Source organism: Mustela nivalis (genome assembly GCF_964662115.1).
Source record: "Mustela nivalis genome assembly, chromosome: 6".
In the NCBI taxonomy this organism is placed as follows: Eukaryota; Metazoa; Chordata; class Mammalia; order Carnivora; family Mustelidae; genus Mustela; species Mustela nivalis.
This window is the reverse complement of record NC_139025.1, coordinates 103,256,833-103,269,878: the sequence shown is the minus strand read 5'-3', so window position 1 is coordinate 103,269,878 and position 13,046 is coordinate 103,256,833. Positions and strand designations below refer to the sequence as shown.

At 46.4% G+C, this 13,046-nt stretch overlaps 1 protein-coding gene across 5 annotated transcripts in view; it reads right to left on the bottom strand.

The window, feature by feature from the left end:
• Positions 1-13,046, bottom strand: part of CA12 (carbonic anhydrase 12) — a 55,794-nt gene that overhangs the window by 17,169 nt on the left and 25,579 nt on the right. For all 5 annotated transcript variants that reach the window (XM_082737280.1, XM_082737281.1, XM_082737282.1 and 2 more), the window contains exons 3-4: positions 4,128-4,307; positions 3,141-3,283 (exon numbers count right to left, since the gene is read on the bottom strand). In XM_082737280.1, the coding sequence (XP_082593406.1) occupies positions 3,141-3,283; positions 4,128-4,307 (323 nt within the window). The remainder of the gene's footprint in view (positions 1-3,140; positions 3,284-4,127; positions 4,308-13,046) is intronic.

The following is a 13,046-nucleotide window of genomic DNA, read 5'->3' as shown; positions in this document are numbered from 1 at the left end:
ACAGGGGATGGACGACTCCTGAGAACCCTTGACTTCGCAGGAGACTCCAATCCAGTGGGGAGGACAGAACCCCTCTACCCCTGCCCCAGGTAGATCAGGCCTCTCAGACCCTTTCCTTCATGGCCTCCCCAGTTTTCCTTTTTCTCTTAGTCCTCCAGACCAAAAACTCTACCAAGGCACACTGTCCATCTTATTCACTCATTGTATTCGTGTCTGATATGTGCTTGGAAAGTACAAGGTATACAACAGATATTGAATGAATGGGTTTTTCTACTAGCCACAAAAAAGCTTGGGTTCTTTGGAGGACTTCTCTTTTCAGTCTTTCTTTCTTTCTACCTTTTCTCCTTCCCTTCCTTTCTTCCTTCCTTTCCTCCCTTCCTCTCTTCTTCCCTCCCTTCCTTTTCTCTCTCTCTCTCTCTCTTTTTTTTTTAGTGTGGGAGAGAGATGGGGAGGAGAGGCAAAGAGAGAGGGAAAGAGAGAATCTTAAGCAGGCTCTACATCCAGCACAGAGCCAGATATAGGGCTCAATCTCAAGACCCTGAGTTCATGACCTTAGGCTGAAATTAAGAGATGTTTAACCAACCGAGCCACTCAGGCGCCCCCTCTGATTTTTTTTTTTTTTTTTCAACTTATTCTGGAGCCTATGGGAAAAGAGTCTCATGTAGCCTGTTCCAGCCTCAGCCTGGCCTCTCTGCATTTGATCTGGAAGTAGTAGTGGCTGAGGCAGGAAACCTCCAGTGGTAACTTATTATAACTGTATCCAGAGTAGGACTCCTGTTTATCCCACAGGTGGAAAAAAAAAAAATCACAGCATGGGTTTTACACAGATTTAATCAGCCGTATTTTAAGATAGCAGAAAACAAGAATGTTACTCCCTGAATATGAAATTTTAAAAAATGAAATTCTAAGCTCATTTTTTTCAAAGCAGGAATTACTTGTCATTATTAAAGTGAGGAAAAGAGAACTTCCCAAGAAATCTTAAATTTAAAAGTCTAAGTATTAAGACATTGTTATAACATATTCTGATGATGTTTAACCTAATTTTTAATCCAAAAAGTAGTGTCACCTATCCTCCAAAAAATTGTATTAGTAGGTAGATCTATATATATGATACACATTTTTGTTGATTCTTTGCCTCTTGGGACTATAACACATTGAGATTTTCTCTCTTTTCCTTTTCTTCATCTCTTTTTCTGTCTTCTGTGTTTGTAAATAGAATTCAAGCATATTTTACTGAATACAGCTCAATGTTCTTCAAATTTAAATGACCCTTTCTAATTTTTAAAAACTATACAAAATTGTTTTTTCTTTTAAGTAGTCTTCTATTAAGATTTCTTAGGAACTCTTACTTTACCATCTTTCCCCGTGAAGGATACAGACTGTCATGTTGCTCATACCATGTAAGCTTGGCCCAGCTTTGAGAAATGGAGACCTTTATATGGCTAAACCTCTGAAGGTCCTATACCCTTATCTCTATAGCTGCCCTTTGTGCTCATGGTCTGTTTCACCACTTTTCTTACTGTGTTCAGATTAAATGAAGAGGAGGTGAAGACTAGCACAGACAGAACAGAATTCCCTGCCGAAATTAAGAGAGTCTTCTTTATAGGACTCAATCCAGAAGAACTGCTACACTTTCAGGGACACTCCACAGAGAATCTGCCACTTTGGGGTCACCTTGATGTATTTTCCCTATTATAGACATGTATGGTCCACCTTCACCAAGCCCATGGTGATGGATGTGGCTTAATGAGCAGAAAATACACTAACTAGAAATATTTTTAAATGCCCAAACTCTCCCCGCCTACACCCTAACTCCTTCTTTATTCCCTATAGGTAAGTAGAAGCCTCCACATTGCAATTAGCCTGAAAGAAATTGCAGTCCTGGAGGGTCAGAGATGGGTCTGGTTGAAGTACGTGCACCTCCAAGAGTGCCATCCTATTGGGCCGGAATTATAGCCCCTCCACACTTTTAACTCGACCTATAATTAGCCTGAGACATTTAGCAATTTAGCAGTAAAGAAGAGAGAATGGTCATGTCATTATTTACCTGGCTGATCAGTAGCTTTTACCAACTTGTATTTATTGTCCTGTAAATGTTCAAAACCATAGGCCCAAGTTCTATCCCTTGGGAGCTCTGAAATGGAGCAAATCAAGCACCCTGCGTCCCCCCCTACACACCTGTGGGGCAGGCACAACGCTCCACTCCTCCTGTTTTCGTGTGGCCTTTTGGGTCAGTGCCGCAGGATGACATGACATAACACAGTGCTGTGCTCACCTCCCAAACTATCCTGGTCGAGTCTGTCACTGCACTGATGTCCAGCCATCCCTCGGCTTGTGGCCAAGTAGAAGAGTAACCCTGGGTCCCAAGGTTCCAAGCATCACCCATGCCCAGGGGAAAGGAAAGCTGGGAAGGGAAAGGCCTATGCAAACATCATGGCATGTGAAGAAAGACTGAGAAGTCTGCAGGAGCAATTAGCCCAGTATGATCCAGCAGTGGGATACATACAAAATAGTATATAGCATGGGCTTCCTGATGCATATTCTCAGATCCTAACTCAAGTCTAGGGTAAGAAGCTGCCCCAGTTGATGATACCTTGTGATCTCTAAGGGGTATTACACTGATCAGACCCTTATAACCGGGGTTATCCACTGTTTTTCCATTGACTGGTGTACCTCACACTTCTAACAGGTTTGGCCCTTGGCCATAGGTGGCTCCGTGGTACTGGAGCACACAGATACCATAGTCAAGATGCTATTATGTGTCTGGGATGACCTACGGCAGCCAGACAAGCTGGTGGGATCTTGATCTGTGCAAGCAGAAAGGCAATGTCTAGAAAAGGGGTATGTGCATCCCTCTGCCCTCCTGGGAGCACTGCCTTCTGAGCAGTATCGTTCAGTAAGCGGCAGAGAGACAAACTCTGTGTGTTGAGGAGAGGAAGGGGACCAGGACACCGCAAATGAGCTGCAGGTGGCCAGAGTGGCTCTACCTTCCTGTGCTGTTGACAGCGCCAGGCGTGGGCGTGGTGAGCCTAAAGGCAGCCCCTGCTTGTGCTCCGATCTTACCTGTCCACCATCCAGGTGGAAGGGTGCCAGACCACCCACCGCCAGGCAGCCTCTGCCAGCCCCGTGGCCGCACTCACCTCTGCGGCAAAGTGCTTCCCACCGACAGTGTGCTCGGAGCCGTGCGGGTCATTCTGGTTCCCCCAATGCAGGTGCAGCTGTGTGGCAGTGTAGCGGGACCGGAGGCCCTGGAGGTGCATGTCCGGGGTCAGGTTCAGCCTCACTGTGGGGAGTGGAGCCTTCAGAGCCCTGGCCCGCTGAGCACTGCCTGAGAGCAGTGAGGGAGGCAATACCCGCCTGGGCCCAGACAGGAGGCAGGTGGACTCAGCGAGCAGAGAGACACAGCCTGAGGATCAGAAACTTGGGCTCTTCTGAGAACGGCCCCATTTCCCTAAACCAATTCTAGCAGCGCCAACACCTTCTTGGCTCCCCTGGGAAAAGGATAGCAGGAGCGTGAACACTAGACCAACGGGTGGGTGTTTTCTTTCCCTCCATGTATTACACACCCATCTATGAAGAAAGAAGTTAATGAAGTATCTGCCAAGCCGTAGAATATAACAATAACAATAAAAATGACTATTTATGAGGCATCTACCATATTCCAGATCCCAACATACGTAATCTCTAGTCTTCACAATACACATCAATATGCCCATTTTCCAGACAAAAACTCAAGGAGGTTAATATTCTTACCCAGAGTCTCATGACTACTAAGTTAGGAGTCAAGCCAGGATTCAAATCCATGTTTGTCTGACTCCAGAGCCTGGGGGACCCCACAATGAATTGCATGGCTCCTGGAGTATTTGAGCCAAGGGACCAATGGGCTCAGGCCTGTCCCCTCCCCCCTCCCAAGAGATGTGCTTCTTCTGAGAGGTGCTGGCCTGGCAGAGTAGCCCCCGGCATCTCCTGAATGGTCCAGGCATCCCTGGGCTCCCCTGGACCCGCTGCCCCCTCCCCTTCTCCTGGATACATCCATGGAGCCGCATCCCTGCCGATGGAAGAGAGCAGGCCAAGGAGCTGAGGATGCTCGGACATCCCCTTGCAGATCGCAGAGATCTCTCTCTCACCTGAATGGCCGTCGTTGGTCAGGATAAACTGCTCGTTGTCAGAAACATTGTAGCCTTGGAACCCCAGGGGCACAAGGCTGGCGTCATACTGGAGAATGTCACTGTGCAGGTCTATTGGGGACTGTAGCATACCCCCACATGCCGGGTACTTCTTGGACCAGCTCTTTTCCCCATCGGGACCTGGAAGGGGAGATTCAAGCCCAAAGTTTAGTCGGTTTCCCACAAATGTTCTTTCCTCCCTTTCTAATTCTGTGTTCAATAGGATCCACTGCTTTTCTCCTCTTCATCCCCAGAGGGATATTCTTCAAGGCCCAGAGAGCTCAGCTTACTGCTCACTTGCTCTTAAAGTGATAAGGGGAAAAGACTCGAGAAGACCCCATGCCAAGGACTAGGGCCCACCAAGCTCCATTTGAATTTTACATTGTTCATATTTTGACACAGTACATATCTTCTCCACATGAAGACCTACTGATTTTCAACAATTTTGCATCTGTTTATGGAGCACCTGTTATGAGCAGGAACTACTCAGTCTTGGGGCCACCAAGTTGAACACAGCAACAGGGCCCCTGCTTGCCCAAACTTGAATCCTCTGGGATGCTTCAGGCTGGAAAAATTGACCACAGCTCCAGGGAGGTCTCTGGGGTCAGTGGAGTTATAGGTATGATCTTTCTAGTAGGAAACCCTGGAGGACATTGACATACCCACATCTAGAGCAAGTATAAAACCCCACCTGTTAGGGATGCTTGAAAAATATCAAGTAACTGAGGTGCCTGGGTGGCTCAGTGGGTTAAGCCTCTGCCTCCGGCTCAGGTCATGATCTCAGGGTCCTGGGATCGAGTCCCGCATTGGGCTCTCTGCTCAGCAGGGAGCCTGCTTCCCTTCCTCTCTCTGCCTGCCTCTCTGCCTACTTGTGAAATAAATAAATAAAATATTTAAAAATATATCAAGTAATTATATGGCTGGAATCACAGAGCTAAGTGCAAAGTTTATACTGAGAGAGTGTGACAATACTAGGAACTAATGCCAAACTACCAGTGAGCAGGAAGAGACTTAAAAAAATAAATCCTCCAGGGCTCAGGCTTCTTGCTAACTACCGGGTAATTGTTCTTCCTCTGGAAATGGCAATAAACAATCCAACCCCATGTTCAGATAAACTTTCTCACTCCCACAGGGAAAAGAATCTTTAAAGAATGTAAATCTGTGTTTAAAAGATTATCTCCTGTGGTAATTAAATGGATTTTCAGGCGGAGGTTTCTCCAGAAAAGCAAATAATTAGCATGTCATGGCTCGTTAGGGTAGAGCCATGGTGCCCTGTGGGCTCTCTCCGAGTTGGGACCCAAGTTTTACCATCTGGGGTCCATCAGTATTTCAGCACCAGGAATGACAGTAACTGAAGCAGAGAGGAAATGAACACTACTTCTTCTGGGACCCCATCCATAGACAGCAGCACTATTTCACAATACACTGGCCTCACAGAATCCTGGCTCCTTACCCCTTGTTCTCTAACTAGGGGACTTCATCTGAGAGTAAGGAGAGTCAGAAGAAAAACTTGGTGTCCAGGTTCATATAAAATGCTATGAGAAGTTGATCCGAGGTCTGGACATGCACAGGTCTGAACCCTACTAATTTTTCAGGCTTTCAACCTTTGGATATACCTTCTTGGAAATGTTAGAACTTGAAAGGATTTCAAAATGTCCTGTCCAACCTTTCACTGGACACCAGTTTTCTCACTTGCCCATGTCGGTCAGGGTCTTCACTGAGCTGTATTTTAATTTTTAAGACCTCAGAGCCCTGGATTCAAAGCAGTTCAACTACACCAAGATGGCAGAGGGAGAGGGAGCCTGGAGGACATCAAAGTAAGACCATTACTCAGCTAAGGACAAAACCAAATTCCTGGGGCGCCTGGGTGGCTCAGTGGGTTAAGCCTCTGCCTTCAGCTCAGGTCATGGTCTCAGGGTCCTGGGATCGAGCCCCACATGGGGCTCTCTGCTCAGCGGGGAGCCTGCTTCCTCCTCTCTCTCTCTCTCTGCCTGCCTCTCTGCCTACTTGTGATCTCTGTCTGTCAAATAAATAAATAAAATCTTTAAAAAAACAAAAACAAAAACAAATTCCTTAGGGACAGCAGGAAGCCGAGAGGGAGCAATCCTGAGGTATCACACAAACCCTCAGGTCAGCAAGAGCGCAGATACCAGGAACAAGCCTTCTAGAGTGAGGCTGCCAGCCTTTTTTCTGCTCACAGTGGCATTTGGACCCACAGGGACCCACAAGGTGGCAGAAGCTGCCAGCCATGCAGTAATGGAAAAACTCGCGAGGTACAGCAATAAAATGATTTGTCCTCGGATGCATGACTAAAGGTAACTGGGTTAGAAGGACTTTCTCTTCCCAGAACAGAGGTTCCAAAAGGTTTCATGAAGAGAGCATTCTGGTGCTAACTAAACCAAGAGCTCTTTGGGGATAGGAACATCTCATTTTGATCCCTGTGAGTTCACATTGTGATTAGGGCCACATGAATAACAGACATTTGGTAAACACTTTGCCAAAGAATAAAAGATCCTACAGAACAGAGAGCTTAGGAAAAGGTTATCAGGAGGAATTTTTCTTTTTCATTGTGCCCTAAATACTCTTTATTGGAACTGACACTAAATTGGGTATTTGGGAACAGGAAAGCCTAGGGATATAAAAGGCAACAGAGCCAGTGTTGGCAAAACCTTCTTCAGAAAGAGAAGCAGTTATGTTGGACCAGAAGAGTCCAGAAAACAAGATTTCAGCACCAGCCATCCCACCACCTCAGTGAGTGACCTTGAGCAAGTCACATTCCCTGCCTGAGTCTCCTTTACCCTTCATTCAAATGAGAGAATTGAACACTGTGTTCGGGAAGTTCCGTTCTGGCTCTGAGCTCCGAGATGGATGGAGATTACTAGGACTAAGCGCCTCCACCCTCTGTATCAGGCAAGTTTGAACAACTTGGAGAGAGCTGCTCATGCCAAGGCAGCTAGCTCCCGGGCATGTGACAAAGTGCCTGTTGGGAAGGGGCTGTGGGACTGAGAGCACAGGGCACTGCCTCTCCCAGGGCGCGCAAGCCACCCACCTCAGGAAGCTGCCGCAGTGTTAGCTGCCGTCACCAGGGGGCGCTTGTCTTTGATCACTAGCCACAGCCCTTTACCGGCAACAGGATCTAAAAAGCCTTTTCTACTACTCCTGCTTTATTATCATTATTTGTAGTAGTTTGGGCCCTTACAACTCTATAGTATCAGCAAGGTAAAAATTGCACCATTATAGATGGTGCATTCAGGCTTTCATGGCCTGAAGCACCTCAGCCTGTGAAGGCCTTCAGTGGCCTTCAGACCCTTCCCAGTCAGCCACCATGGTCAGCCTGGCTTCCCCACCATTATAGATGAAGCACTGAGATTAAATGATTTGCCCTAATTAGGCCTTGGCTTAGTTACAGAGTTAACCTCCCTGGGTCACAGAGCCTCCATGGCCTCCTGTGTTAGTATTTATCCAGGAGATCTGGGGCATGGCCTGTGTCCTCCCTCCCCCGTGCTCTCCCTGAAGGCAATGTTACCTTCTCCCATGATGCCTGGCACGGAGCAGGCCCTTACCCGTTTACAGGGCCGTATTCTGATGCTAATTGTCTGCTTGTTCCTCTCCAGGGACACATGCCACTTTATTAATCCCCCTAGTTTCCCAACCACCCCATATCACTTTTTTTCTCATCAAAAAAGAAAACTTAGGTCACTTGCTCAGGTTCAAAATTTACCTTCCTAGCTTCCTAATTTGCCTGCATGAGGATGTGTTCTGTTTGGGAGCAGTCAGTGAGAAAGAAATCTGGTTTACTCCCCTGTGGCCTGGGAGATGACCTGCCAAGTATGGGGCTTCATAGCAGTTCATAGGAACCCCCTCCACCACCAGCATGATAGCCAGGGTCCCCTTCTTGCATGGTTGGGGACCTTGTCAGAGCAGCCTCCCATCCTCGTGGCTTGTGAGTGAGAGGGAGGGGTATGTGGTGCCATGAGGGTGGGCACCAGGGAAGCAGTATCAGGGTGTTGTCAGGAGACATCTTTCGACCCCCCACCCCTAGCCTCTGCCTACAAAGTAACGCTGGCCTTTTGCAGGCAACCACAGCCCAGACTGTGGCTTTTCAACTTGGTCTCAACTTTCACACTTATGCCAAGTGCCCTGGTGCCAGGAAACCTCACTTGGGACTGATTCTTCCATAAGAGGCATTAATTTCCAGCTACCGTAAACACACCACTTTTCTCAGTTTTGACTTTGCCTTTTCAGTTAATTGGATTCCTCACATGATCCCGATAAAGGAGATCATGTCTATCTCCCGGTTTGTTTTTCCAAGCAAAGTCAAAGCCTTGTTTCTTTCCAGCTCGTGTTTTTCTGCTTTAGGCAAAACAGAGTTGGGCCAAACTTCTGTTTTGAAATGTGACAGGAGATTAACATGGCCTAGCTTAAAATGCCTCTTGTGATCTCCGATTGGGAATTCTGAGGGTACCGGATCCGCATTATCCAAGGACAAGAATTTTTTGTCCTGGAAAATTTCAAATACATACAACAGCAGAGAGAACAACAAAATGAACCTCCACATCCCCCAGTTTCAACAACTAACCACCCGCAGAAACAAATCAGCCTCTTTTGTATCGTACCCACTCTCCCCTATCCCTGGATAATCCTGAAACAAACCCAAATCATTTCCATCTGTACATACTTCAGTACGTACCTCTAAAACATAACGACTCTTGAACCCACCTTACCATTACCACACTTAAAAAGTTAACAATTCCTTAAGGTTATCAAATCTCGTTGGAATTCAGTTCTCCAATTATCTCATCACTTTGTAATGGTTTATTTGTAACCTTCAAGATTCTAGTGAGGTCCGTATATTGCAGTTAGTTGACGTGTTACAGCCTAGATCTCAATTTGGTGGCGTGATGCCTCATCAGAGAACCACTGCCCCCCGGCCCCTCCTTCTTCCAAGGCTCATAATCTCAGAGCCAGGTTGGCTCCAGTTGTCCTCACTCGGTCATGGAGTCCCACGTTTCCGTTATCATCACCACCTCTACCACCCCAGGACCTGCCCTTGTCTTGTCATACCACGCAGGCTTCCTGCAGAGTCCCTGCCTCAGCCTTTCCTAAATTCACCGCCAGGCTCCTTTCTTGTTGAGACCAAGTTTAACCAGATGTCACCCTGCTTCGAGGCACAGCCCCACCCTGCCCCTCCCTTTCTCCGAAGCATGCCCTCCCCACCCAACAAAGCCGAGCGGGGTAGTAGCCATCTTTCATGCCCTGAAGCACCTCAGCCGGTGAAGGCCTTCGATGGCCTTCAGACTCTTCCCAGTCAGCCACCATGGTCAGCCCGGCTTCCCTACCCTCAGAACACGCTGTGAACTCAACCTTCACAAATGTTCTTAAGGCTTCAAATGCTGCCCTCTTTCCCCTTCTCCTTTCCAAATCTTGTCCACACTTGAAGTCCATCTCAAGTCCTGCCAAAGCTACTCCAGCGCTTTCTCCTTGCCACGGACTCCTTAGCCAGCCTGCTGGGGGGTCTGCACGGCAGTACAGTGACGGGAATGCTTCCTTAAGCCAAGTGCATGACCGCTGTCTCCAGACCAGCCCCTCAACCTGCTCCAGACTAGAACTCTGTCTGCAGCTTTCAAAGTCCTTTGGGGGACTAGAGCTTTTTGTCAGATCCCTCCCACATGTCTGACATTGTGGCCCTTATGCAACACTTAAGAAATTGATTTGGAGGGTTTCTTAAGCTAGTTTCAGAAATCAAGACGTAAAGGGATGAGAGAAGTGTGTGGATGTGTGCATGTGGTTATAGGAAGGTGAGGGTAACAAGGAGGGATTTGTTCTTAAGGGATAGAATTCAGCATACTTCCATACAGAAGGGAAAGGGAAAGAGAGAGGAAGGGTTGGATCCCGGAGAAAGAGGAGCCTATGGACAGAGTGTGTCCCTGAGAAAACAGCCGGCTGGGGAAGGTTCAGCCAGCAGAGGCAGAAATTAACTCTGGGCTATTGAGTGAGGCACTCAATGAATGTTCATCATATGGATCAAGCAGAACACTGAAGCCTGCCTGGAAATGAGGCCCAGGAAGTAAAATCCCAGTCAGAAATCCAGGAACTAGGACGCCTGGGTGGCTTGGTGGGTTAAGCCTCTGCCCTCAGCTCAGGTCACGATCCCAGGGTCCTGGGATCAAGCCCCGCATTGGCAGGGAGCCTGCTTCCCTCTCTCTCTCTGCCTACCTCTCTACCTACTTGTGAACTTTGTCAAATAAATAAATAAAATCTTTAGGGGAAAAAAAAAAAAAAAGAAATCCGGAACTCAATAGGCCTATGAACCTGATCAGAGAGGATTGGCTATGGGAAGACAAAGCCATCTGGTTTTCCATATTCCACAATGCACCAAAGTGTACCAATAAGCCTAAAAAAGTCAATGTGATTTTTTTAAAATGAACTTATATTTCACTACTTTCTTAAAACATCTTGTGTTTTTTTTTCTTTAAGATTTTGTTTATTTATTTGAGAGAGAGAGCAAGAGAGAGCTCAAGCAGTAGGGAGTCCAAGGGAAAGTGAGAAGGAGACTCCCCACTGAGCAGGGAGCCCAGTGTGGGGCTCAATCCCAAGACCCTGAGATGATCCTGAGCTGAAGGCAGACACAACCAGCTGAGCTACCCAGGTGCCCCAATATATTATGTGTCTTGTTTTTAAATTTTAGTTACAGAAAATTTCAAAGTAGGTACAAAAGTAAAGAGTATGGGGGCATCTGGGTGGCTCAGTTGGTTAAGTGTCTGAATCTTGATTTGGGCTCAGGTCATGATCTCAGGGTGGTCAGATCAAGGCCCACACTGGGCTCCCAGCTTGGAGCCTACTTAAGATTCTCTTTATCCCTCTCCCTCTGCCCCTCCTCCCCTCTCTCTAAAAAAATAATTAAATTAAAAATTTAAAAAGTAAAGAGTATCATATAGTGGCCCCATGTACCCATCTATCTACCCACAATGAGTTTAGTGTTATCTCTCCTCCTCCACTGGATTATGTTAATGCAAATCTGTGGATGCTTATCTAAGGATAAGAGGTCTTGAAAAATAACTACAATACGATTTTCACTTCTTAAAAACTATTGGCAGTAATTTCTTAATGTCCTCAAATATCCAGTGAGTGTTCTGGTTTCCCCAGTTGTCTCATAAACTCGTTGAACGGTTTATTAGAATCAGGGTCCAGAGAAGGTCCATGTATTGGGACTGGCTAGTATGGCTCCTGGCTTCTCTCTGTCTACAGGCCCGGCTTTCATCCCTCCCCGGTACTGGTGTGTTTACTCTTTACAAATATAGGTACAAACTTACTACTGCCCCAGGCAAATAATCATTGATGCAAGAAAATGCAGGATCGTTTTATTATCTTTTAACCTGTTTGCAGACATGGTATAGGGATAAGTAAAAAACTTTTATGAGTTGAGTGATTTCTTATACACCTGGTACATGCATTGTAATCATAAAAGCACAGAGAGCTCCTTAGAAGACAAGAACTACCTAATAATAACTGCTAGTTTCCCACTGGCCATACTTTCTCACCGACTGTACATCCTCTGTGCTCAAGAATAATTAACACTTCAATAAAAATATTGTTTGTAATTTGGACCCTATCTGATGAGTCTGGACACACACAAAAGCGCATTTGTGGTTATCCTATTTTGAGGTTTGTCTTTTTGGGCCTGAGTCGGTCCCTCAGATCTGCTGTTGCCCCTGACCTCTCCCTGTGGTCACATTCTCTGAGGTACCCTCTTGCCTGTGTCCATATGAATGTGTGCAGACAGCTGCCTCAGAACACACCGTCAGACCAAAACCTGCCCCACCGGAAAATACTCTCTGTCAGGGTTTACATATTCTGAATGTTGACACACTTTTTTCTCGATCAACAGTCAAAGTTTCAGTCCAATAAGAGCTTTTGGTTAGCCTCCCAAAGTTTGTTTTCTAAGGGGATCTGACTGTATAATAAAAATGGACCTTGTCCCAGCGTGTATATTTAAATGGAAGCGATGACAGATAGTGTGTAAAATTTGAAAACACATTTAGGGAATTGGATTACATTTGTCATTAAAAATGCATACTCAGATGTTGACTAAATACTCTTCCTTGGAATGCTGCTTAATTTGGAAGTTCATTCATTCATTTCTTCAACAAATGCCAGGCACTGTATTAGGCACTGAAGATGTGCTAGGGGAACAAAACAGATCTGGTCTCTGTCCTCATGCAGCTTACATCCCAGTGGAAGAGACAGGCAATAAATTGCAAAGAAATAAACCAATACGTAACTAAAATTATTCCAGTCTGCAATCAGTGCTGTGAAGGAAATAAGCAAGGATGAGGATGGAGAAAACAGAAGGATCATTATGGACCAGATGCTATAGGAAGGCTTCTTGGAGGAGGTGCCATTAAAACTAAGACTTAAGGAATGGGACTGAGCCAACCATAAGCAAAACCAGAGGAATGGCATTCCAGAGACGGGGCATAGCAAGTTTAGAGGCCTTGCTGCAGCAAAGAGCTTATGTATTTTATATGCATGTGATGTTTCAACTCAGAAAGAACCGAGGATTCATCTGGCTTCCCCTTTCCCCAGCTGGGCATCGCCCTATGACAAGGCAGAGAGAATCACCCGGCATCATCTGCTCACATACACTCCTCTGTTAGAAAGGTCCTCCTTTCAGGGGGCTGATACATTTATTTCCCTGAGGGCCACCAGTCACGGTCCTGTGCCTAGAGCCACCCAGAACACAGCTAAGCCCCAGGACCCCATTCAGAGGGGAAGGCAGCCTTAGGACCCCTCTAAATCCATATTGAAACCACACATCCTCAGGCTATTGTTGGGATGTGGAAGCCATGTTTAAAAATATGTTTAATATCGGGGCATCTG